Source organism: Ovis canadensis, chromosome 3 (assembly GCF_042477335.2).
Source record: "Ovis canadensis isolate MfBH-ARS-UI-01 breed Bighorn chromosome 3, ARS-UI_OviCan_v2, whole genome shotgun sequence".
NCBI classification, from domain to species: Eukaryota; Metazoa; Chordata; class Mammalia; order Artiodactyla; family Bovidae; genus Ovis; species Ovis canadensis.
This window is the reverse complement of record NC_091247.1, coordinates 33,808,979-33,835,769: the sequence shown is the minus strand read 5'-3', so window position 1 is coordinate 33,835,769 and position 26,791 is coordinate 33,808,979. Positions and strand designations below refer to the sequence as shown.

At 49.0% G+C, this 26,791-nt stretch overlaps 1 protein-coding gene and 1 non-coding gene across 3 annotated transcripts in view; one reads left to right on the top strand and one right to left on the bottom strand.

Annotated features, from left to right (window-relative positions):
- CIB4 (calcium and integrin binding family member 4) overlaps positions 1–26,791 on the top strand; it is a 67,370-nt gene that overhangs the window by 8,834 nt on the left and 31,745 nt on the right. Inside the window, exons 1-4 of one of the 2 annotated variants that reach the window (XM_069580268.1) lie at positions 195–447; positions 6,081–6,258; positions 6,685–6,719; positions 15,936–16,032. In XM_069580268.1, the coding sequence (XP_069436369.1) occupies positions 6,205–6,258; positions 6,685–6,719; positions 15,936–16,032 (186 nt within the window). In that variant the 5' untranslated portion in view covers positions 195–447; positions 6,081–6,204. Of the gene's footprint in view, positions 1–194; positions 448–6,080; positions 6,259–6,684; positions 6,720–15,935; positions 16,033–26,791 lie in introns of those variants that run through there. The other variant, XM_069580267.1, reaches the window with a different exon arrangement.
- On the bottom strand, positions 4,170–4,241 carry TRNAE-UUC (transfer RNA glutamic acid (anticodon UUC)). The gene has a single exon. It is a non-coding gene; the product is annotated as a tRNA-Glu (tRNA).

Here is a 26,791-nt window from a genome sequence, read left to right as displayed (position 1 = left end):
TACTTTTATTGCTGAATAATGCTCCATAGTATGGATATGTCACATTTTATTTATATATTCATTAGTTGATGAACACTTGGGCTGTCTCTGCCTTTTGGCTGTTATGAACAATGCTGCTATGAACACTCATGTATAAGTTTTTTATGCGAACAAATGTTATCATTTCTTTTAGGTATATACCCAGGAATGGAATTGTTGGGCTGTATGTGTTAAAAAACAAAATTCATCTGAGTAAGTTTTAAAGTTCTTATTGGCTTTAAGGATTCATGTGGAAAAGGAAATGGCAACCCACTCCAGTATTCTTGCCTGGAGAATCTCCATGGACACTGGAGCCTGGGGTCGCAGAACTGGACATGACTGAAGTGACTTAGCAGCAGCAAAGATTCAAGAGTCAAGTGGTATTCAATCTAGCAGGGAGAAAGGAGATCTGAGGAGCTCTACAAAAGGGTAAGTTTTAAAAAATATTTATTTATTTGGCTGCACTGGGTCTTAGTTGCAGTACACCAGATCTTTAGGTGTGGCATGTGGGATCTAGTTCCCCAACCAAGGATCGAACCTGTGAACCCTGTATTGGGGAGCACAGATTCCTAGCCACTGGACTACCAGGGAATTCCCAAAAGGAAAGATTTTTATAGGTAGAAGGGAAGGGGAATAAGGAAGTATAGTAGCAAAGTGTGGATTGCAGGGATGCAGGGGTCTGTCAGCCTTCACTAGTGCTGATTCCTAATTGACAGGTTTAAGATTCCATTTCTGGGAGAGCTGTAACTGTAATTAAGTTTCAGTTTGGTGATGTGGGGCTTAGTATGAGTGACTCCATTTTGGGCATGTTGTCCTGCTCTTAACATATGGTAATTCTGCTTCATATTTTGCTGCTGCTGCTGCTGCTAAGTCGCTTCAGTCATGTCCGACTCTATGTAACCCCGTAGACTGGACTATGCAACCCACCAGGCTCCCCCGTCCCTGGGATTCTCCAGGCAAGAACACTGGAGTGGGTTGCCATTTCCTTCTCCAATGCATGAAAGTGAAAAGTGAAGGTGAAGTCGCTCAGTCATGTCCAACTCTTAGCGACCCCATGGACTGCAGTGTACCAGGCTCCTCCGTCCATGAGATTTTCCAGGCAGGAGTACTGGCGTGGGGTGCCATTAATATTTCGAGGAACGGCCAAACTCTCTTCGAAAGTGGCTGCACCATTTCGCAGTCCCACTAGCAGTGTAGGACTCCAATTTCTCTACATCCTCACCATCCTAGTGGGTGCACAGGGGTACCTCACTGTGGTTTTGATTTGCATCCTCCCTCGTGGCTGATGACGGTGAGCATCTTTTCATGTGCTCCTTGGCCATTCACATATTTCTTCTTTGGAGAAATGTCTATGCAATTCCTTTGTGCATTTTTTCAGTTGGCCTTTTTGTATTTTATTGTTGAGCTGTTAGCTTTCTGTATGTATTCTGGATACAAGTCCCTTCTCAGTCCTTTTTGAATTTGAAGAGATGTCTAAATCAAGGTTGGAGTAGGGGTGACCGTTTTAACAGTTGGTGGAGTTCATTGGCAGGTGACAGAAACCTTGCGAAGAATTATTTTTATTCCACGCAGAGGATTCCTGCAGGGAGGGACCCTGGAGGGGAAGCATGCAGAACTGTCTGGGCAGGCCTGGGCCTGCTTTCTGTTCAGTTCAGTCGCTCAGTCATGTTTGACTCTGCGACCCAATGGACTGTAGCATGCCAGGCCTCCCTGTCCATCACCAACTCCCAGAGTTTACTCAAACTCATGCCCAGTGAGTCGGTGATGCCATCCAACCATTTCATCCTCTGTCGTCCCCTTCTCCTCCTGCCGTCAATCTTTCCCAACATCAGCGTCTTTTCCAATGAGTCAGTTCTTCATATCAGGTGGCCAAAGTATTGGAGTTTCAGCTTCAGCATCAGTCCTTCCAATGAATATTCAGGTCTGATTTCCTTTAGGATGGACTGGTTGGATCTCCTTGCTGTCCTAGGGACTCTCAAGAGTCTTCTCCAACACCACAGTTCAAAAGCATCAGTTCTTCAGTGCTCAGCTTTCTTTATAGTCCAACTCTTACATCCACACATGACCACTGGAAAAACTATAGCTTTGACTAGATGAACTTTTGCTGGTAAAGTAATGTCTCTGCTTTATAATATGCCATCTATGTTGGTCAAGACTTTCCTTCCAAGGAGCAAGTGTCTTTTAATTTCATGGCTGCAGTCACCATCTGCAGTGATTTTGGAGCCCCAAAAAATAAAGTCTGACACTGTTTCCACTGTTTCCCCATCTATTTCCCCATCTATTTCCCATGAAGTGATGGGACCAGATGCCATGATCTTAGTTTTCTGAATGTTGAGCTTTAAACCAACTTCTTCACTCTCCTCTTTCACTTTCATCAAGAGGCTTTTTAGTTCTTCTTCACTTTCCGCCATAGGGTGGTGTCATCTACATATCTGAGGTTAATTTCTTCCAGCAATCTTGATTCCAGCTTGTGCTTCATCCAGCCCAGTGTTTCTCTTGATGTACTCTGCATATAAGTTAAATAATCAGGGTGACAATATACAGCCTTGAGGTACTCCTTTCCCCATTTGGAACCAGTCTATTATTCCAGTCCAGTTCTAACTGTTGCTTTCTGACCTGCATACAGATTTCTCAAGAGGCAGGTCAGGTAGTCTGATATTCCCATCTCTTGAAGAATTTTCCTGCTGTGGTCCACACAAAGGCTTTGGTGTAGTCAATAAAGCAGATGTTTTTCTGGAACTCTCTTGCTTTTTTGATGATCCAACAGATGTTGGCAATTTGATCTCTGGTTCCTCTGCCTTTTCTAAATCCAGTTTGAACATCTGGAAGTTCATGGTTCACGTACTGTTGAAGCCTGGCTTGGAAAATTTTGAGCATTACTTTACTAGTGTGTGAGATGAGTGCAATTGTGGGATAGTTTGAGCATCTTTGGGATTGCCTTTGTTTGGGATTGGGATGAAAACTGACCTTTTCCAGTCCTGGGTCCACTGCTGAGCTTTCCAAATTTGCTGACATTTTGAGTTCAACACTGTCACAGCATTATCTATTCATTTACACCCTTTTCAGAGAGATTTAACTGGCTGGAGGAAGGTAAGGATGCTGGTTGGTTAGTGTACTGAGGCAGAATTGCATGGGGATTTTTCTTCCTTTTTTTAAGGAGCCTGGGCTTTTATCTCTTGAGCAGATGAGATGGCATGTAGAAAAGCATTTTGGAATTACAAAGCGATGCAATGCAAATGTAAGGTGACATTCTTATGGGTACTATTGTTAATTGTAGGAACCGCTGAAAACCCTTTCTAGGTTGAGAGCCTGTGTGTAGCGAGGGGTGGAGTGGGCAGGAGTTGGGAAAAGGGTCATGTGAGGGCATGAAAACTAAAGGAGAGAGGAAGGTAGCAGAGTTTGCAAACCTTGGTTACCTGTGTGTGAAGTGAGGCAGAGACATTTTTGTGATTTCTGGTATATTTCTTCACCACCTGTCTAATTATTTACTTAATATTTTCCTTTAGATTGTCTGTTTATTTTCACCAAGTAATATTTGTAAAGGGAACATATCACAGTTATATATGGCAAGTCAAAGTGTTGGTCGCTCAGTCGTGTCCAACTCTCTGGGACCCAATGGACTGTAGCCCACCAGGCTCCTCTGTCCATGGAATTCGCCAGGCAAGAATACTGGAGGGTTGCCATTCCCTTCTCCAAGGGATCTTCCCAACCCAGGGATTGAACCCAGGTCTCCTACATTGCAGGCAGATTCTTTACTGTGTGAGTCACTAGGGAAGCCTGTATCTTTTTCAAAGTGGAGGAAAGAGTATAAATAAACATAAGGAAAGCCAAACAGTGTCATTAAATTCTAGCTGGATGTCGTTGCTTTCTGGGTCTGGAAAACTCCCCAGACTTAGCCTGGTTCCCTCTCCTTGTGGCTCAGGTCTCCGCTCAGATGGCCCCTCCTCAGGGAGCCTCTCCTGCCCACCCTTCATTCTTGCTTTATTTCTCTCATAGCCCTATCACAATCTAAGGGGTTGTTAGTTTCCCTATGGGCCTCTGGTTCCATCAAGGTAGGGTCTTGTCTGTCTGGCTTAATCATTCTGTCTCACTGCCTGGCTCAACAAAGAGCTGAGTAAGTAAGCCACACTGTGCAGCTTGTGGGATCTTAGTTCCCCGATCAGGGATCGAACCTGCACCCCTGCAGTGAAAGTGCAGAGTCCTAACCCCTGGACCACCAGGGAATTCCCTCCAGTATGTTTTTGCTCTCCCTGTAGTGTGTAGCAACCAGGTGTTAAACGCACATGCCAGAGCCTGCTGCTACTTGCACCTCCTAGGACAGCAGGGCTGAGAGAGACTTGAGAAGGAAGCAGCCTTCTGGGGTGCGGCCTGGCAGCTCCCCTGGCTCCCAGTCAGCACTGGGGAGACCCCCAGGCCTGCAATCTCAATCCAGGCTTCAGATCCTCCTTCAGCCCCTGGCCAGCCAAGTGACCCCATAGCATACAGAACCCCACCAACTTCCATCTTCCCCAGGGCTCTGTGAGGACGATAAGGGACAGTCACTATGGACACAGACTAGTGAAAGAAGCTGCTCAATAAATGAGAATAGAAGCTCAGACAGTTTACCAGAAGATGAGAGGAAATTACTGACTGTGTCTGCTGACATCCTACCCTTCCTTTCAGGCCCAACTTTAAAAAGTAATAATATTATTTCCCCTTTAATGAGAATTTATTGTGCCAGGCACCTTTCTAAATTAGAGGTTTTTATATCTATCATTTAATTTTAGCCTTGCAATAATACTGTAGAGATTTATTATTCCCATTTTACAGATGAGGGAACTGAGGCTCAGAGTAGTTTTATGACTTGCCTAAGGGGATGCAGCAAGAAGTGATGCAACCAGCCCACATTCTTAACTATGATATTGTAACAACCACCTAAATGCCACCACCTACATGAAGATTTCCTGCCTAGGGTTCTCCTCTTCTAAATACTCGTAATTCATATTACCTCTCTGATGACATCTACCCAATCTCCCATGGTGTGTGTGTGTGTGTGTGTCTGTGTATGTGGCAAATATTCATTTCTTGAAAGCTGACACCACATTCACCCATCTCTTTCAGGGTCAAGCTGAGCACCTGGCATCCTGTAGGTACTTTACTTGTGTCTGTCTAGTAAATAAGGATTGAAGGCTCCTGGGTTTCTTCTGCCAGTCTCCCTCTCCATGGAGGGCAGATGATGAAGAATGAGCAGCCACATTTCCAGAGATATAAACTAGCTCTATGAGAAAGCTTCTGAGCTGTTTACCTGGGAAAGGGTGTGGAATGACGTGGGTACAAGGACCAGGAAGCTAACACTGGCACTGAGACCAGGAGGGGATGGCTTTGGAAAGATACTCCTGGACAGCAATACTGAGGTCTGTGCTAGACTTCATCTTTCTAGATTCACTTTCCACTCTGCTCTCCATCCCCATGGGAGATCGGGAGAAGTGGAGGGGATGGTACAGGGGTACTGATTCCGTGTGTGTTGGGCCAGGACTGGTAGCGGCTCTGTGGTTATTAGCCTGGATTCTGTGTGATCCTGAGTGGTTTCCACACACCCTGACCTTGTCTTTGGAGAGTCCCTTTAATAGACCCTCTTCGTATCATCCTGATTTGATTGTGCCCTTGGCTTCTGCAGGGACAGGATGGATGGGGTGGAATGCCCTTTACTGCGCTCTTTGGGCCACTTCTTGATGTCAGAGTCTATGCTTACTCATCTCTGTGTTCCTGCACCTGGCATAGTCCTTGGGTTCTAATAGCTGACACTTATTGAAAGCTTATTATGTACAAGGCATTGTTATCTGTATTGACTCAAATAATCCTCATCACAATCCCACGACCATCATCCTCAGTTTACAGATGAGGAAACTGAGACACAGAGAGGCTGAGTGGCTTGCCCAGGGACACTTGTCTTGTGAGCCTTTGGCAGATCTGGAAGGTTGGCTCACGATTCTTGAACCTGCTACTGGGCTACTGTTCGCTGTTTTGGGGATGATGTCCATTGGCCTCTGGAACTAAAAGAATCTATTTCTTTGCCCACTCAGGGACTCAGGTAGAATGGGCAGAAGGTGGAATGCAGATTGCCATGGCAACCAACTACTTGGTGCACAGCTGGTGAGCCCTTGGGGCTGAGGTTCTGCTGCTGGCAGAGAGAAGTGTGGGGTTGGCATGGGGCAATGTCTGAGGTACCAGATGCACTGGGAGGATTTGGAAGAATACCAGGTGGGTAGGTCAAGCAGGAGATTCTGGGCAGTGGTGGGAGCTTCCCAAGGCAGGTGGGAGGGGTGGGAAAACTCTCACTGTAGTCCCTGCCTTCACTAAACCTACATCCATGTGACCCACACTGGCCCTCAGAGGGCCCCTCCCGATTTGTTTCCTGCTCCAGATCCCAGGGCTTTCGCCTTGTCTCCGATTCTTTCTGCAGGCCTGTACCGCTGTGCTCCTTCCCAAGGCCATCAGAGATGGGGTACTGTTTCCTCCTCTGCCACCACCTCGGGCATCTGCTGCTGAGGGCTAGGAGCCTCCATTCCCTGGTTGTTCAATGACAGTGTCAGCTTTTCCTCCCAACCCCCGAAGTTGCCCACTCCCCAGAGGGCCAGGGCAGGGCTGGACGGAGTGGGCAAGTCACCTGTCTGTGGTTTGTTTCAGGCCTTGACCTTCTTGACCAGGAATGAAATCCTGTGGTGAGTAGAGGGGGCCCCCTTTCCCTCTCCTTGGAGCTGAAATCTTACCCTGGTACAGCCTCACTCTGGTCCCTGAATGTGGTCCCTGCTCAGAGCTACAAAGTCCTGGAGACAAGGCTGGCAGCAGACAGGCAGAGACAGACCCCAGTCCCGGGTCCAAGGTCACGATTCCCAGGGCCCAACTACAGTGAAATGTCAGATTGTAGGTTGCTATGGGATCCATGGCAAGGTTTCTTCATAGAACTGCAGAGATGGACAGGGCCTCCCTGGGATGATGAGGACAAGGAGGAGAGGACTTGGGAAACAGGTCCGCAGCTCATGCCGCTAGGTGGTCCTCTAGCTGGGTAAAGCTGATGCCCCGCTGAATCCCTCTTAGTCCTCCCTTCCCTCCCGAGCTTCGCCTCACTGCCTCCCAGCATGGTGGGTGTAATAATGCGCAGTCCACCCCCTGTTCTTATGCTGGTGATGGCCAGAGAGGAAGGCTCCAGGCCGAGACAGCCAACACGAGGCTCCCTCACGGGGCTGCAGAGGGAGTAGACAGCATGAGAGATGTAAGATCACTCAGCCTGGGCCAGGTGCTCATCAGAAACTCGTGAGAGGAAGAAAGGGGGTCTCCAGGGCATTGTTGGTGGGGTGAAGGGAGGCTGGAGTGAGGAGACTGCCCTGAGATCCACAGAACCCTCTCACCTCTTTGTCTCTGCTGGACTCACCCTCCCCAGACAACACCCAGCCTGGAGGCTGCACTTCCCACTCGGGGTCCCTGGGAGGGCAATGATTCTGCCACAACCATGAGACTCTCCTGGCATGGGGGGGGGGTGGTTGGTGAGTGTCCAGGGCACAGGAAGTGATGGAGACCAGGGACAGTCACCGGGTGTCATCGCTTTCCTTTTAAAACGAGTGTTTGCTCATTTTAGAAATAAAAATATGACAAAACTCTGCATCCTACTACTCATGCATCTCACTGATATTTTCTAAAAAAGGAACACTTGCATAAAAATGAAATAAAATTGAAAGATAATATGTGAGCATGGCCAGAAAATTAAAATAGCATAAATATTCTAAAAGAAAAGTGTCTCTCTCCTTCCCAGGCCTTCTCCCTGATGATAACCCTTGTTCACAGTTGGTTTCTCATCAAGGCTTCCAGAAAAAATTTTCATAGATAGATCTACATAAATATCCTTCAAAATTTTTATCTCATTCACACTGCAGCATTTACCAATTTATAGTGTAGCATTATACTGTTCTGGACCTTTTTTCAAGTTTTCATGTTGGCTATCTTTACATAAAGCACATAGAGTTCTCTCATTCTGTGACTATGGGACATTCTTTCCTATAGAGGAAATGTCATTTATTTTACCACCTCCCCCATAACATACTCTTAAGTTGTTTATGACTTTTAGTTCTATCAATAATGTTATAGTAAACATTTATGTAAAAATAGCTTATTCAATTGATAAGCTTTTGAATTGTGGTGCTGCAGAAGACTCTTGAGTGTCCCTTGGACTGCAAGGAGATCAAACCAGTCAATCCTAAAGGAAATCAACCCTGAATATTCATTGGAAGGACTGACGCAGAAGTGCCAATATTTTGGCCACCTGAGGCAAACAGCCAACTCATTGGAAAAGGCTCTGATGCTGGGAAAGATAGGAGGCAAAAGGAAAAGAGGGTGACAGAGGATAAGATGGTTAGATAGCATCACCAACTCAGTGGACATGAACTTGAGCAAACTCCAGGAGATAGTGGAGGACTGGGAAGCCTGGAGTGCTGCAGTCCCTAGGGTTGCAAAGAGTTGGACATGACTTAGCAACTGAACAAAAACAAAGCGTATTCGACAAGTGAGAGTAAATCCATGGGAGAGATTTCTAGCTGTAGAAATGGTGGACAAAGGGTGGACATGTCTAAAATGTCAACAGGAAGGACAGGATTGTTCTGCACTAATTTATCCTCTCTCCACTTCAGCATGACCATGCCTGCTCCTCTTTCCATCTAGAAAGCTCAAACGTTCTCAGATGGCCTTCTCTGGATCCCTAGGGCCCCTCACATGTGCCCCATCCCCACCACCAATGCGGTGGTGGGAGCTGAGTGGGGGAAGTCAGGCAAGAGAGAGGAGAGTGGGAGGGAAGCCCTTCCATCTTCGTGTGTTCTCTATTGGCCTTTGAGAAAGATGTTCTAGTAGGGAGCTGTCAGTAGGGACTCCTCTTTTCTGAACTGCCCACACAGGCCATGAGACAGCCCCTGCCTACCTCCTGTTTCACACTTCTCTCCACCCCTATTGAAAGTGAGCCCCTCATGGAGGGGCCTCACCTCATCTGTTTGTGCTGGGGAGGCAGGTCCCAGGGAGAGGCCAGCAAAGGCTCCACTTCAGCCCAGCTTCTCTCACCAACTTCTCTCAAAGCCACCTCCTGCCAACCCTGTCTTTTGTCAGTGCCATGCCTAAGCATGAGGGCCTGGTGCCTGGCCCTTGGGCAGCCTCTGCCCATGAGACTCCCACCTTTTGGGCTCTGGAACAGGATGGGTCAGTGCTGGAGGAGGGATGGGGATGCCAATGCTCCAGGAAGGCAGAGAGGAGGTGCAGTGGCTGAGTGTCTACTCTCTTTGTGTTTCACCATCATGGAGACTTTCAACTGAGGCAGAGCAGGACTGGCATGAAGGTGGGGACAAAAATGCTAAGATGTGTGGGGTGATACCAGGGAGAGAGCTCTTTGCTGCTTCAAACAAAGGTGAGTCTCCAGATTAGGAAGACCACACTCTGGGGAGCAGCTGAGGGTGTAGAACAGCTACCAGGAGCTGTGAAGAATAGAAGAGAATGGGGGAAGGACTGGACGCCTGCTTCAGGAAGGGAAAGGCACTTTGACCTGGCCATTGCACTTGAATCAAGAGGGCATGGATGAAATAAATGTGGATGGACCCATCCATCCATGGCACTGTCCTTAGAGAAGAAGTTTTATGTTGGGTGTGGATTAGTATCTCCAAGGTATATTGTAAAGTTAAAAAAGTAATATGCCATAGCTTCCAGTGAACATGGAGAATTGAGCTTTTTTAAAAAATTTATTTTCCCTACTAAAAGGACAGCTAGAATTAGAAAAAGAGAAAGAAAGAAACTCATAAGGGAGAACTCAAGAGATGAAAGCAGATGAGAGAGAGAAAAAAATTTCCAAAGTGGAAAACAAAGAGATCCACGATACAGACTTAGAGCTGAAAGTTGAAAGCAGATTGCTTGAAAACAGGGGTTGGGATGATGGACTCAAGGACCCAGAAAGGCCCCTTTCTGAATGCCAGGATGAAGGCTCCGGTGAAAACAAAAAGATGGCGTTCTATGATTTCTCCTCTTGCCCTGCAATCCACTCAGCACCCCTTCCCCAGCCCAGCAGAGGACAGGAGCTCACCACGTGAGAGTAAATAGCCATGCAGGAGAGAGAGCTAGCCATGCAGGCTTCTGACTCGGGACCACCAGGAACAGAGATGAGCACGGATGAGCTGCCAGTCAGCTCGTTACAGACTTGGCAATTGAACATGAATTGAAAGCTGAGAGACACTACGTATTTGAAGGAAAAAAAAATGTTTAAGCCTACATTAATTTATTTCAGGACACCAGAGGTATTTAGAAGATCTTAAGAACGTCCACAGAGGAAGAAAACAATACATACAGAGGATCGGGAAGTAGAATTTTAGATTTGTGCTGGAAGACGGTGGCCAAACACCTTCAAAATTCAAAGGAAAAAAATCCAATGTAGGATTAAGTCATAGCTAAACTATGAATCAAGAGTGAAGGTGAAACAATACTTTTTGATATGTGACTTCTAAAAACAATTACCTCATGCAGGCAGCTTCTGCAGCGTCCATTAAAATTATCAAGTAAACTAAGTTCTTCATTAAAATTAGTGAGTAAACTAAGAAAAAGAACTCCCTGATAGCTCAGCTGGTAAACAATCTGCCTGCAATGCAGGAGACCCTGGTTCAATTCCTGGGTAGGGAAGATTCTCTGGAGAAGGGATAGGCTACCTATTCCAGTATTCTTGGTCTTCCCTGGTGGTTCAGATGGCAAAGAATCTGCCTGCAGAGCTGGATACCTGCATTCAATCCTTGGGTTGGGAAGATCCCCTGGAGAAGGGAACGCCTACCCACTACAGTATTCTGGCCTGGAGAATTCCATGGACTCTGTAGTCCATGGCATCATAGTCCATGGCATCATGGTCCATGGCATCGCAAAGAGTTGGACACAACTGAGCAACTTGCACTTTCAAACTAAGGAAAAAAGAAGACATAAGAACCAGAAAACAGAGGGCCGCAACACAATGGCATTTCAAAAATGAGAGTGAAGAGAAACCCAAGGATGACAGTGCAGCAGGCATGAAAAGCAATGCATCCAGATTAGAATTAAGGAGTTAGGAATTCCGGGAGTGATAGCTCCAGGAAAACAAAATGAACCTATGGATGATATAAGGTATATAAACGCGCAAAGAGGAACTTCACAGTTCTGCAGAAAGCTTGAGAACGAAATAATAACAGAAACACTGAAACCTAAGCAAAAGAAAAACAAAGAGTCTTGCAAGAAAGAAAATGTAATCACGTTGTACTAGGGAACTCAGCTGTGAGCAATGTTTGAATAATACATATATAATATGTACTAATACATGCATGTAACAATAATATAAATACTGAATTTTGATTCAGGAAAATCATTTTATATTGGGATGTTAGGGGAAGAAGTAGTATATATGTGCTGTGCTGAGTCGCTCAGTCATGTCTGACTCTTTGCAACTCCATGGACGGTAGCCTACCAGGCTCCTCTGTCCATGGGGACTCTCCAGGCAAGAATACTGGAGTGGGTTGCTATGCCCTCCTCAAGGGGATCTTCTCAACCCAGGGATTGAACCAAGGTCTCCCAATTTGCAGGTAGATTCTTTACCACCTGAGCCACCAAGGAAGCCTGAAGTAGGTTATCAGTTCAGTTCAGTCGCTCAGTCGTGTTCAACTCTGTGCGACCCCATGAATCGCAGCACGCCAGGCCTCCCTGTCCATTACCAACTCCCGGAGTTCACTCAGACTCACGTCCATCGAGTCCGTGATGCCATCCAGCAGGTTATAGATAGAGATAAATTCTTTCTTTTTTAACAGTAAGAAGTCACAAAATAAAGTCTGCAATGAAAAAATACCAAGTGGGAGTATCAGCACCATCTCTAGAAATACTATGCAAATATTAAGGAAAAACCAAGAGAAATAGAAAAAGAATTTTTTTTTAAATTCAGCCTCTAGAGAGCAGGGGTAAAGAAGTGGTATAGAATACTGTGTATTAATACTATTAATTATAGTGCTGTCGGCTTTTAAAAACCTATTTCACTCTTACTTTGGTACTAGTCTGGTACACATAGGGTGCTACTTTTAGTAAAATAAAGGGCTATACATGCATGCATATGTACATACACACAGAGAATATCTTAGGAAGGATACACACACACATATAAGCTGATCCTAGGTTAACTCCTTGGAGGGACGGGAGCACGGATTACATTAGGGTTAGTGTCTATGCCTTGTCTGTAAAGGGAAGGGGCAGCTTTGATATGGGTTCCAAGCAACACCGGCTGTGGCTCAGGGGGCAGATGGCAGTGATGCTCAGGGGAGAGAGCAGACACCCTGGGCTGCCAGGGCTAAATCAGGCCAGACTAAGCCCTGATCACTTCTGAACAAGTTTCCAACATCACCTCTGACACTGTGTTGTGATTTTCCTATGAACGTGACAAAGAAGTGTGGCTTGGATGACAGTACATCTGGATAGATTTAGCCAGCTGAAAAAAAAGTATCCAAGAGACTGATAAACAGGGGAGCAGGGTGGCTCTGCCCATGTCTAACGCTTTCCCACCTTCTTATCTGTGACTTGCATGGGACAAAAAGGCCTGGTCACCAGATCCGCAGATGACACCTAATGGGAGGGGCAGACCACATGTGACAGCTTCTTCCTCATCCACGGCTGCCTTGACTCAGCTCTCTAAGAAGGGGTCTGTCCACCCTAAATGTCTAATCTGTGGGAATCTTCTTTCACATACCACTGGTCTCTCAAAGAGCAGGGTCCCCTTCATCCTCAGCTTCCAGGTTAGCCCTCTCTGACTCTGGTTAAATTGCTGTTAAATTGCCCCCACCTTCCAGATGTCTCTATGGAATCAGTGCACAGCCCCTCTGGGGCCCTTATCTTCACCTGAGGCTCTGGACCCTGAGTCTGGGACTTGACTCAGAAAGGGAACGTATGGCTTCCTTTAGATCTCCATGTCTGAGCCTGGGTCAGCCTGACTCAGTTTGAGCAATTTCAGAGTATATTAGATTGCTCAGGGACAGCTTCTGGCATGATCTTGGGCTGGAGGTAGGTCTGGTAAATGGGATCCTGAAGCTTTGCCCCAGTTCCTGCTCAGGCTAACCTGACCATGAGGCCCCTGGATCCTCTGAGCACCCTTGAGGTCCCCAAACCTGCCAGTCTCCATGGCTTGTCCTGGCTTTTAGCTCCTGGTCCACCTGGAGCACCAGAAGGTCAGCAGACAGAGGCTTGCTTCCTAGAAGTCAAAGGCCAGAGTCTGAGGCTCAACTTTTTCGCTTACTTGCTGTGTGACCTTGAGTGAGTTTCTTACCCTCGCTGAGCCCCAGTTTTCACACATACAAAAAGTACGTATTCAACCTAATTGTTATTAGGTCAGTTAGATGATCAGATCTGCACAGGTATTAAAGTGCTGCCTGGCACAGAAGTCGGTGCTGAGACTGTAATAGCTGTCATTTTCATGGTATTTTCATTTCCTTTTTGTGAATGAGGAAACCAGCTCAAAGAAATGAAGCTATTTGCCCAGTCACACAGCTTGGAACCAGTAGATCATAGAACCAAAAGTTACCTTTCCAGGCTAGAGATGAGGTCATTCATGAAATACCTGCAGGCCACTCCATGGTGAAAGGGACTATTGACCCCATGGGATGGGGGTGAAGCCCAGGTCGGGGAGCCCAGACTGGGATGGAAGGGGTGTAACTGGAGACTTTCACTGGAGCTGTGTTCTCAGTCCTACCTGTATAATACAAACACAGAAGCATGTAGAACCTATAGGTGCCTGGGCCGATGCTAGCCTTGAATGAGAATCTCTAGAGCTGATCCTTTCACAAGCTCCCTGTGTGCTTCTGATGCGGGACCCACCCAGTCAAAAAAGGCTAAAGTGGAGGGTCTCAGAGGCAAGGGATGGACAGGATGCCAGAGAAGGGTACAGAATTCCTGAACTGGAGGATGGAGGGAGCTAGCTGAGATTCACTGCACAGAGGGGACGCGGCAGACCCAAGGTCCTGCAGAGTCAGAGCAGTGGAGCTGGTCTCCCCCACTGTCTCAGCCTCCCCGCCCGCAGACAGCCTCTCCCCTTGTCTGGCTAGGTGTGGAAGGGAGACGCAGCTTGGGCTGCTTGCTTTCTGGCAGGCAAGATGTGTGAGCTTTTTAAATGGCTTTGACTTTTGAGTCCATTAGTGATTAATTCCGAGTTCCACTTAGAGCCAGCTGATCCATATTTGGAGGAGAACATTTTGTGGCAAGCCGAGAAACAGCCACGATTCATCTGCGGGCAGCCCACCCACTCAGCGGCCTGGGAAGACACGAAGTCTGGGCAGGGCCCTCCCCCTCCCCACAGTACCCCCTCCTGGGAAGGCTCTCCAGGGCGGGGAGGAGGTGCTGAGAGTCTTTCACCTGGGACCCTTTAGAGGTGGGCAGCACGGCCCGAGGAGCGTGGCTTTAGGGTTCAGATCCCCCTCGACCCCTTCCAAGCTGAAAGACCTGGGGCAGACCCCTTCAACTCTTTGAGCCTTGGTCTCCACCTCTATAGACATCATCACCCCTATATCTATCCCACAGGGTTGCTGGGAAGATTCATTGAGTTGAATGAATTCATTGGTTGAATGCACCAGGCACACAGAGCTTAAAAAACAAGAAGCGGGTAACCATGGCAGTGGGGTTCCCTCTCTTTCCACCCCCACCCCCGCCCCCCACCCCCTGCCCACAGCCCTTCTGAGACCTTCCTCTCTGGGCTCCTGGGGAAAGAGCTTTGGCACCTGCAGCTCTGGCTTCACGCTCACCCCTGTGTGACCTTGGGCAAGGTGAGTATTTTACCTCCTTGAGTCTCAGTCTCCTTCTCTGTAAGGAAGAGATAATGGTCCCTTCCTTGCAAATGGTTCTGTAGGTTCCACCAGAAATGTCCACACGAGTCGGCAGTGTGCAGCAGGTACTCCTAGTGAGGGGTCAGAGTGGGGGACACCTTGGGTGTCAACCATACAGGTGCCCGGCCTCAGATAATTCTTTAAAATTAATAAAACATACTCAAAGTCAGTCTGCCTTCTTATTACCCCACACTAGCAATTCTAACAATGACAGTGATCAAATACTCCTTGGGGCGCCCCCTCCCCTGGAGGCCACTGGACACACACACCCCCACCCCCACCCTAGGTACAATGGCTTTCCTCTCTCCTTGCTGTCCTTCAGTGTTGCCGCCCAATCTTTTCCTAGAGACTATCTCCCTTCGCCTATTCTACACCCCACTTTTCAGCTCCCTTCCCAACCCCTTACAAGGTTGATATGGTCCATGCTCCAGAATGTGGGCGGGGAGGGCCCTGTTTTCCTGGCCTGGGGCAGTGTTCGCTCCTACCCTCTGCCTCGCAGCACCCACACGGCCGTTCATTTCCCCCTCTGCTTGCCTGTCCCTCATAAGCCGAATCCCCTGGAGCAGGGAGGAGGCCCGCAGACAGACATTGATTACTGGATCGATGAGGACAGTTGCTCAGTCCCCCCGTCTGGATCCAGCTCACTGGCCTCGGATGGCTGTGTGGTTTGCTGGCTGCCTGGCCACACCCATGGAGTGACCTCTTTTTCCTGGGATGAGGGTGGGGCTGGACAGATGGCTTGGGGTGGCATCCTGGCTTCCCCAAGGCCCTGCTGGTTCCTCCATCCGTAAAGGAGGGACTGCAGGAAGGGAGGGCAGAAGTCCTTTCCAGTGCGCTTGTAGATTATGTTCAGGCTACAGAGCATATTGCTTATCTTTGCATCCCCCACAGCGTATGCGCTGGGCACACTGGAGCCCCAGGCATGTTTCTGGAAGGGCAGGATGATTTATAACCACCAAATGTGTGTCAATCAATCCTCCAAAGGGAGCCTGCAGGAGGCAGGGGGCCTGCTGGTCCCCACCTACAGCCCACCCCTGTCTCTCTTCTCAGCATCCATGACTCTTTCCTGAAGCTCTGTCCCCCCGGGAAGTACTACAAGGAGGCCACGCTCACCGTGGATCAAGTCAGCTCCCTGCCAGCCCTGAGGGTGAGTCCAGGAGGCGGGGTGGAAGGTATGGGGTGGTGTCACTGGGATCTGCTGAGTCTCGGAAAGTGCTGGTCTCAGTGTGCTCACCTGTGAAATGGGTGGAGTGGAGGGGTGGCTGGGCTCCCGTGTGCTCCGTGAGGCCCGTGTACCCCCACAGGCTGCGCTTTGCTCCAGCTGTCAGCGCACCCCACCGCCAATCTCCTAGGGACCGTCCTTGAGCACTGGCTTCTGTTGTAAAAAGACCCTGCCCTTCCCCCAGGGCGCCTGGAAGAGCCCAGAGGTGCACAATAAAGGGCTCCTGAAATTTTAATTAAACTTTGTGCAAAGAAGCAGCGTCATATGAACAAATCACAGTGGTGTCAGACTTGCTGATTTTTCATTTGGGTCTCGGCAGAATAATGGTTTGAAAGTGTCATTGTACAATGAGAGTCCATCTTCATTTCTGTCTGAAACAAAACTGGCTCTGAGCACAGTGGGCACCTCTTTAAAGAGGGCCCCGGGAGGTGGGTGCAGGGATGGAAGTGGAGGGTGGAGGGATCTTGAGGAAGAGACCACAGAGGGGTTGTGGGGGAGGGGAAGGGGCGGCCCCTCCCCAGTGACAGACCTGTTCTAGGGCAGAAACAGAAGGAAGACAGAGCCTGGGATTTGCAATAGAGGCTGGAGCCTAGAAGACAAGGAAACCAAAAGCAGGGGAGTGGAAGGGGGAGGGGATGAGGCAAGCTGAGAGCAGAATCCTCAACAAGGTGACATCCCTGGAAAATGTCCCGGCTACATAATGGGAAGCCTGTCCTCTTGGGACCCCTGACTCACACAGACACAGGCCTGCCCATCCCTACATCCACAAACACTCCTACTTAAGGTGGGGAACATCTCTCTAAGACCTAGACTATCCACACAGGGAGCTGGGGTGAGGGGCACCCAAAGGCCAGGCTGAATGGGGAGCTTCTGTCCTGTCGTCCAGGATGGGGGACAGTGTCACGCGTCAGTCCCAGAGTACCCAAATGCTGCTGCTGCTGCTAAGTTGCTTCAGTCGTGTCTGACTCTGTGTGACCCCACAGACGGCAGCCCATCGGGTTCCGCTGTCCCTGGGATTCTCCAGGCAAGAACACTGGAGAGGGTTGCCATTTCCTTCTCCAATGCATGAAAGTGAAAAGTGAAAGTGAAGTCACTCAGTCGTGTCCAACTCTTAGCGACCCCATGGACTGCAGCCTACCAGGCTCCTCCGTCCATGGGAGTTTCCAGGCAAGAGTACTGGAGTGGAGTGCCATTGCCTTCTCCGACCCAAATACTAGGCTTGGGGAAAAAAAAGACTTGTAAACCGCCAGTCTAATCACTGTCAAATGCTCTCCACTCTGATTTTATCCTTTGGATAACTGAGTACCCAACAAGGGAAAAACTCACGCAGGGCCACGTGACACCGCAGAACCTGGAAGTCAGACAGGACTCTGACCCCCGGGGCCGGGCCTCCACTTCTAATCAGGGCTTGGCTCTGACATGTGCCTAGGACTGCCAGGCGCCCTAGGGAACAGCTGGCAAAGACCCGCCCTGGAGGGCTGGCACAGAGGGTGTTGTGTGACCCGTGGCCTCAGCACTCTGCAGGGACCCAGCACACCACAGTCACGCCTAGGGGCTGTGATCTGAGCCCCAGAGGAGCAAGCACTGGACTGGATCAGAGGGCTGGGTGCAGGCCCAGCTCCATCACACTCCACGGATGACAGATCTCTCCTCTGAGTTTAATCTCCTGTCTGTACAACAATATGCGCACCCTGTGCATGTAACAGACCTGGCAGGGATGAGCCACGGTCCTCTGCACCCTCCATTTTGTTCCCCATCCTCTCCTTTCTTCCACCTGGGGGCTGGGCTGGGGCTCCAAGGCTGCAGAAAACGGACGAGGGGCAGATGGCAGGAGCACACTGGCCATGACCCCGGGTGGTCTGGGGTCTACTTGACCTTGGGCTCATCATCTGGCAGTCAAGGGCTGGGCGCTGATGCAGCAAGAATGTGAGACTGCTGTAAAGTGCTGCAGTGTGTGAGGGTCTGGGGGCGGACCACCGCCCAGGGCCCAAGAGCCCCAGGAGCTTGTTCACAGAACAGTGGCTGGGAACTGAGTCGGCCGGGGGGTGGGATGGGGGGGTGGGGTGTGGGACGGTGGGTGATGTCTTGGGATGTGATTACTTTAATTTGACATTTCTTATCTCATCCTTCTAAATGGTTATTATTTTATTCTATCCTACAAATAAAAACCACATCATTGCAGAAAAATTGGAAAGCACAGAGAGAAAAGCAGAAGTGTGGTAAAAATCACCAGGTAGCCTACCTTAAAGAGTGACCATCATGACCATCTTGCCTTGTTGCCTTCCATACTTTCACTTTTAATGTGGATCTATGCGTGTTTATTGGGATCACATTGACTTTTTTTGTATATTGCTTCCCCCTCCCATTTTGGATTTTTTGTTGCCTTTCCAACTGTTTCTGAACAGCCAGTACCATCTCCTGAATTGAGGACACACTGAGCCTTTGCCTCATGGAGAGAGCTAGGGTGCAGGGCACAGGGCCAGGAGCAGAGGAGCTGGCTTTGAACTCACTTGCCAGGCAAGTGATCTCAAGCAAGTCACTTCACAAGAGGAATGACTGGTGGTGAGGGGAAGCAAATAGAAGTCAAAGAAGACTGGGAGGCAAAGAGCGCAGAAGGGAGCTGTTTTCCTGCAGGTGAAAGGGCTGCTTCTAGGGGCTCCCAAGTGTAGGCCTGGGTCCAAGGATGAAGGTTTCTCCACAATACAAAGTAAGCACTTTGTAATCATCAGAGCTGTACACAGAAGAAGTGAGCTTCCTGTCACGGAAGGGTACCAAGCGGGAGCGGGCCAAGCCTTAGCTGGTGGTGTTCCGGCACACGCTTAGGTGTCAGCGGCTGCTGGACCGCATGCATTGGTGCCCTGCTCACCCTCTGAGTCTGCGGTTCTGTTTCTGACCTGGAGCTTGGTCTTACTCTTCCTTGGGTCATCTACCGCAATATGTCACAAACTCTGGATGTTCATAGTCCAGTGAAATCTGCTCCGCCTCCCAAAGTTGTTATTTTGTGGGAGGACTAGCTAGAGATGCTAACTTTCCAATTTTGTCAAGTAAGGGCTTAAGAAAACATGTCATCCACAATCATCATTTCACTTTGTAAAGATATTAATTTTAGAACAAAAGTGTAAGAAGGATCTAATCCCAGAAGCAACAACCATTCTCTCCGTACATGTCCCTCTTTCATTTTATTTCTCTCCCTCTATTCTTGGTTGTCAAGAACATTGCCGCTGATCATCCCTGGTCCTCAGACTAGCTTTGGGGGGTTAAGATCCAGGACTCAAGTTTCACTCTGTGCCTTTCCGATCTTGATTGAAGCAGAAAACTGAGTTTCCCAAAAGAAGCAAGGAGAGGTTTGATGGGAGGTGGGGACCCAAGTATCCCTGTGTCCTCTGTGGTCTGAAGGATGGGAGCTGGGTGACTCACCCTGTGCAGAACACTTCTTTGGAAAAGCTTGGAGAACAGGGCCCAAGGGAGCTCTGGGTACCGGTATTACTTGGCTCAGGGTCTTGAGTGATCTGGGAAGAGAGTTCTGTTTTCCTAACTTGGATACACTCGTGGAAAAAGGAGGTTGGCTAACATTGGGAAGGGTCTGCCGATTGTGAGGGCAGGGCAAGAGCAGCCTGAGCAACAGAGTCCAGCAGGGACACCGGAAGGCCCTGCTAAGCCGGGGCTCACTGCCCCCTTTTACCCAGAAGTTTCTGGGTTGTTTTTTTTTTCTTTGTCTGCCGCTCTGTTTGGTATATTTAAACATGAATTAGCTCAATGTTTCTGTTCTTGTAAATAACGATCTTCCTTTCTATAAACACTGGTGAGTACTGGCATGGTGTGACCCACGCAGGTTTCTAGTTTCCGGGACTAGGACAGCCAGCAGCAGGACCTGGGGGAAGATCTTGGGGTGTCCCGGTGGGCAGTCTGGTAGAAGCTCCCCTAATGAACAGGGCTACCACATACCTCCAGCCTCTTTCCATCTCCCTTCTGGGGTTCCTACAGGCAGGTGGTCTGGGCATAGCCTGATCCCTACTCTGTTTTATTGCAGCATCAAATCTGTAAAAGCATCTTGAGGTTTGGGAACATGCCTGAGGTGTCAGGAGTTGCTCCAGGTGTGGCTTCTGAGGTTTCAACTCCAAGTCAGTTTCCACCTAGCCCCGGTGTTTCTGAGCCTTTCAGAGGCCTGCTATAGGCTGAGCCCACTTGCTTAGAATACGTGAGTGTGTTAGTCTCTCAGTTGTGTCCGACTTTTTGTGACCCCATGAACTACCACCAGGCTCCTCTGTTCGTGGGATTTCCCAGGCAAGAGTACTGAAGCGGGTTCCCATTCCCTTCTCCAAGGGATCCTCCCGACACAGGGATTGAACCCAGGTCTCCTGCATTGCAGGCAGATTCTTTACCGTCTGAGCCACAAGGGAAGCTTAGAATAGCTTGCAATGAACTCACTCCCAAGACTATGGACAATGAAAAGCCCTCATGGTTATTCAGCCTCTCCAGAAACCGCCAGAGTGGGAGGGGCAAGGATGGGATTGTGTTTTTTTAATTAAAAATTATATATATACATAAACACACACACATATTGAAGAAGGAAATGGCAACCATGCCAGTGTTCTTGCCTGGAGAATCCCATGGACAGAGGAGCCTGGCAGGCTACAGTCCATGGGGCTGCGAGAGTCGGGCACAACTTAGTGACTAAACCACCACTATATAGTATTTAAATAAATTTTTTATGCAGGCTGAGAATCAAGTTGCCTTATGGGGACTGCCCTCCCCCGTTTCTCTTCTCTGGAGGAAACCATGTTCAGCCCCTTCTTGATAACTCAGCCTTTGATTTCTATCCCCGCACCCCCACCGCCCAGAGAAGAGGCTCTTTGCCTCTCCCACACCCACCCTGCCCATAACTCCCCCTTCCTCTGCCCTCCTAGTACAGGGCAGAGTACTTTACTCAACTCTAATGATTTCAGTTCAGTCACTATACAGTGTTTCCATTATCATGGCTGAATGTGCTACTCAGAGCTGAATCATGAAATAGGCTATGGTTAGTTTTCCCTTTTTGCACATTTTTTGTTGTCTTTCCTAGATTTAATCACTGCTTTTGCTTAGTTTTCTATGCATTTATTAGTAAATATGATACCAACCCCCTGCCAATCATCTCACTCTCCTCTAAAGGCATTCAGAAGGGAGATCTTTTCTGAACATTCCCTTTTCTTGGCAAAATTTCTCTTGGAGTCTTCCAATCCACTCTAATTAGGGCTGGCCAGTCCTCTGGAGCCTGGTACTTGTTGTCGGTCTGGAGTCTCCTTCCACAGTCGCCCAGCTTCTTTCCTGTCTTTTCCTCTCTCTCTACTCCCTTGTTTTGGTGGAGCACATACTCCGGTAGCCTCCCGGTGAAGGGTGCATGGGGGTAAGTGTTTTGACACCTTACATATCTGAAAATGTCTTTATTCTCTCTTTACACTTGATTGGGAGTTCAGATGGAATTGAATGATAGGTTCAATATCAACTTTGCTTCAGAGTTTAGAAAACATCAGTCTATTGCATTTTCACTTTCACTGTTGTTACTGAGAAGTCCAAAGCCCTTCTGTTTTCTAATCTCTTTTTTTGTGATCTGCTTTTTGTTTTTTCTTTCTGAAAACTTGGAGGCTTCTCTTTGACACCAGTATTCTGAAATTTCCAGCAATGGGAGTTAGTGTGGGTCTTTTTCTCCAGTACTGGGCATGCAGAGGACCCATTCAGTATGGAAACTGTTCTTCCATTCAGGGACACTTCCATGAATTATTTCTTTGGTAATTTCGCCCTTCTGTCTTCTTTGTTCTCTCTGCGACTCACTATTCTTACGTTTTATATCCTGGGTTGGTCCTTTATGTTTCATCTCTTCTCTCGTATGTTTCATCTTCATCCCTTTGCTTTTTCTCCGGGGAACTTTACTCAACTCTATCTTTACCTCCAGTTTAGTTGTCCGCTTCTGCCCTCATGCTTTTCATTCCCAAGAGCTCATTTTTATTCTCTGTTTATTTCTTTAAAAAAAAAAAAGTATCCTCTCATTTTTCCTGAATGTAATGTCTTCTCCAATCTGTAATCCAAGGTGCTGTTTCCCATTAGCTTTGGGCCACCATCTTTCACATCAGAGGCCTTCCTTGAATGTTTAGTAACTATTTGCTCATAATTAAAAGTTGGGAGGGGTGCTGCTAAAAACCTGTTTCAGAGCTTGAGTCCCTGGGTGTGGTTTATTAACTCGGAGCTTCCCTGAAGGGGCCTTTTTTTTTTTGAATGTTCACAACCACTCTAATTGTAGGAACCAAAAACTAGAAACAACCCAAAGGGCCATTAACTGGGTGGCTAGATAAACTGTGTACAAGGCAACAGTAGTCAGTAACATGTGATGAACTGCCGAAACGAGGGTCATGGCTGAATCTGACACGTGATGCAAAGTGGAAGGAGCCAACATAAAACACTAATCCCGTTTACTTCTGAGTACATGGCCTTCTGGGGAAAAGAAAACTCTAGGGCTGAAGAAAAGATCAGTGGCAACCAGGAGTTAGGGTTATGAGAACATTTACTGCAAAGGGAACTTCTGGGGGTGGAAGCAGTGTTCTCTATCTTGGTTGGTATGGCTGTCTCCAATGTCTAAACTCAGCGAACTGTAGTTTTTTTTTAATTTCAGCTATGCGGTCTCAGTTGTGGCACTCAGGCTTAGCTCTAGCCCATAGGGTCTTAGTTCCCCGTAGGGATCAAACCCAGGCTGCCTGGCTTTGGGAGCCTGGGATCTCATCCACTAAACCACCAGGGAAGTCTCCAAACTGTACTCTTAAAAAAAAAAGCAGTGAGTTTTACTTTATGTAAATTCCCTTAATAGGGGAGTTTCCCTGGCGATCCAGTGGCTGAGACTCTGCACTTCCACTGCAAGGGGGCATGGGTTCAACCCCTGGTCAGGGAACAAAGATCCCACAAGCCACGCCATGGAGAAAGGGGTCATTTCTTGAGGACACGCTGGAGAACAGAAGTTCTGGCTGCCAGGATTCTGGAGCTCAGTCAGGGAAGAGAACTGGTGGATGTTCAGACTCCAGCACATGCATAATGATTTAATTTCCAGTTCTCAGCCGTGGCTGACGTCCCCAGAGCAGAGAGCCTCTGTTACACTCTCCTGGGAGAATAAACCTCTGTGGGGGGCTGGGGAGGGACAATCACCTCCCAGTGTCAAAAGCAAGGGAGGTCTAGAACTCCAACTGCTTCACAACACTGTCATCAGTCTCTTTTTCAGTTCAGTTCAGTTCAGTCACTCAGTTGTGTCCAGCTCTTTGCGACCCCATTAACTGCAGCACTCCAGGCCTCCCTGTCCATCACCAACTCCCGAAGTTCACTCAAACTCACATTAGTCTCTTTTTAGCTAACATATATTTCCAGAGCAACCTGACATTTCCAGGTCCAGAGCCTTAGAAACTTCTGGGATGTAGAGCAGGTTGATAATGAGTTCCCTGCTGCAGTCTCAGGGTCCTGCCCTCTGGCATCTGCTGGGTCAGTTGCCTCTCGTCTACCTGCTTCCTGAGTGTGTCGCTGAGTAATGGCTGCTGTTTCCTTGTGTTCTCTCTGTTTCCGTGGGTCATGCCTCTAAAGACTTGTTTACGATAATTGTAGTGGGTGTCAAAGGGAATGAAAATAGATGCGAGTGTTCAACCTGTCATCTTTATAAAGGATTGACACCTGCACTCCTGATATTCAGCAACACGTTTTGAAAACGTTTCAAAAACACCCTCTCCTCATTGATGCTGCCTCCGAATCTTCCACACAGACAGCAGCTGTCCCCACAGTTTTCCTCCTGCGCTATCCACAGCCAGCCTCCCAAATGCTACGCTTGGCTGGTAGCCTCTGAGCCTTGCGCTCATGCTGTTCCCTCTCCCTTCCCACCCCCACACCACCCTCCATCCCAGGCAGGCTGCTCTGGGACCCCCTTCCCTTCCCACAGACCCCTGGGAAACGTCACTCCTTGTCCTATCAATTACCAGAGAACAATTCCCATGGGTAGGAGACATTTTCTGGAGTCCGATGAATAAGGGTTCTTACTCCTGGTCCTCAGTGATGCACCCTAGACGTGCTTATGCATTTATCATATGTTGTACACTAACTGAGGTCTTGGGGGCTTAGAAGATCTTTTCTCAGCAATTCAAGGTTAAGAACAAACAGGAGAATAGCAAACCCTGGGGGGCTTTGCAGAGCTCTGATTCTCAACCCCAGTGCTAAATACTGGGACCTGGTGGTCCCAGCCTACCTGGTAGGCACAGTCCCTCTCAGAGACCCAGCCCCAGACCTCTTGGTCATGCTGTTGGCATCCACTCCTTAATTCTGAGGATGCCAAGCAGCTTCTGGGGCAGCCGGGCAAGTCTGGGTACAGCACCCCTCCCAAGGGTATGGGTGGGACCTCACTAGTACCGTCCTGTGACTGGGCCAGGGTTAGTGCTCAGCCCTCAGGCACCTGCACTCAACTCTCCCGACAGCCTTTGGCTGGCCGAGTTATTATCTGCATTGACAGCTGGGGAAGCAGAGGGTCAAAGGTGGTAAGCAAGTCTTCCAGTGAAAACTCTATTATTATAAATGACCATCCTGCTTTGTCTGGCGGAGTCCCCAGCTGGAAGGGGTCCCAAAGGCCCTTAGGTTCTCTTTTTCCATGGGGACACACGAGGAGAACTTGAATCCGCCTGTCCGTCTGAGAAGAGATCAGGGTGCGAAGGACAGCAGTGACTAAGGGGTCTGGGAGTTTTCCTAGTGTATTTTTGGACCAACTTTGTCAGAGCCTTCTCATGGCCACCACCTCCCTGCACCTCCCAAGGGCAGAGAGGCCTTGACATATGAAAAAACTAGGGCCCACAGATGGACATGACTGTCCAAGGTCAAGGGCCCATCTAAGCCCTCTGGCTCCAACAAAGCTTTCTCCACACTCCATGTTCTGAATTCCCACTGTGTCCTCTGATGGGCTCTGTCTGAGGTTTGCTCCTTGATGAGGAACTAGTCTGCCTGCCCCTAACATTCACCACCTCTCAGCTCCAGTGAGCTTGGGGCTGTCCTCTGAGAGCACCAAATTTAGCCAGGGGGCAGAGAAGTGGGCATGGAGGGAAGGTGGCAGGCCAGCGGTGGGTGGGGGTGTCTTGATCACCCCCAGCCCAGGCCAGGACAGCTGGACCCAGTTGTAATCTTCATGCTGTATTTAGGCCACTGCCCTGAACCCCTCCCTCACCCTCAAATAGTCTCCCTGGCTTGTTAAAAATAGAAGCAGATTGGATAGTTACAGCAATCCTACTTTCCAGCCCCAAATGTCCACTACCATTAGTTGTGAGCCTCATGGTTAAAAGTCCTATTCACTCTCTGCCTCACTGGCTCCTCACCAGATCTGTGAAGCACAGACCTGCTCTGCAGGTGAGGAAGAGGCGTCTAGATTAAAAGCTCTACCCACAGCCCCACAATTGCAAAGAAGCATTTGCACCCAAGACCTGTTTGTTCTTCATACTTCTCTATCTATTGGGGAGGACGAATTCAAGGCCTCCAAGCAGGCAACGCATGTGGGTGTATGTACGTATGTCTACCTGTGTGCACATGTGTGTAACAGGAGGAAGAAGGAGGGTGGGAAGAAGCCGGTGGTCTGGACAGTCAGTGACTGAAGGCAGAATGCCTTTCCCGTCTCTGGTTGGGATGCTCCCAGAGCCTGCCCTTGGGTGGCAGGTCACACACGTGGGTCTCATGTGCGGGGAAGGCCTGCCCTTCAGTCCAGCTCATTTCAGGAGGGCCCTTCCCAGAGCCCAGTCTCTCAGGCTCCAGTGGCAGGCCTGGGAATTGTCGGATTCCCTGGTCCCCAAGCCAGGCCCCACCCCTAATGCCCAGGGTTCCCGCGTGAACAAATGTCCCACTGAGAAAGGAGAGAGAACAAAGGGACGGGCTTGGCCTGCCAAGCGCCCCAGCCCAGCCTCCCAGGCTCCCACCCAAGGGCTCCATCTCGCAGGGCCTAAGGTCACTCTGAGCCTTTCATCTGTCCCTCCCAAGATAAATACTGAGAGTGATTCGGGGCCTCCCCAAACGGAGCTGGCAGCTTCAGCTCTCGCTCGCCCAGGGCTGCAGTCAGGGCCACCCCTGTCTGTTCAGCAGAGTTCACATCACTGGCCACTCTGCCCCACCCCCCACCATCCCAGCCAGCCCTGAAATCTGTGCCCGACTGGGCTCTGTGCTGGGGCAGTGCACACATAGCATCTCATTTAATCCTCAGAGTTATCCGCATTTACAGCTGGCAAGCAGAGGATCAAAAAGGGTCACACAGTTGATGAAAGGCAGCAGAGTCTCAGCCTCCAGGGCTCACGCCCCCTCCTCCAGTGGGACGGTCCTGACTCCCTGATGTGGAGGCAGGGCTGGGAAGGCAATCTGGCAGCTGGCTCACTCCCCGCGTTTTCAAGCATCATTAGATCTTTTTCTGACAGCTTCATCAGTTAGCAGGGCTCAGAATTGGCAAAAATCCTTATTTAGACATTCAGCCAAAGAATTAAGAAGTGGTTCATTTCAGAAAAAAGCTCGGTGATGTAGGACGCAGTCTCTGCTCTGGCCCAGCAGCAGAGAGACAGGATCTGGCCTCCAGCCTTGGCCACAGCACAGACACGGCAGCCCTGGGCATGCCACGGCTCTTCCCGAGGCCTCAGTTTCCTCATCTTCCCGATGGATGTATAAT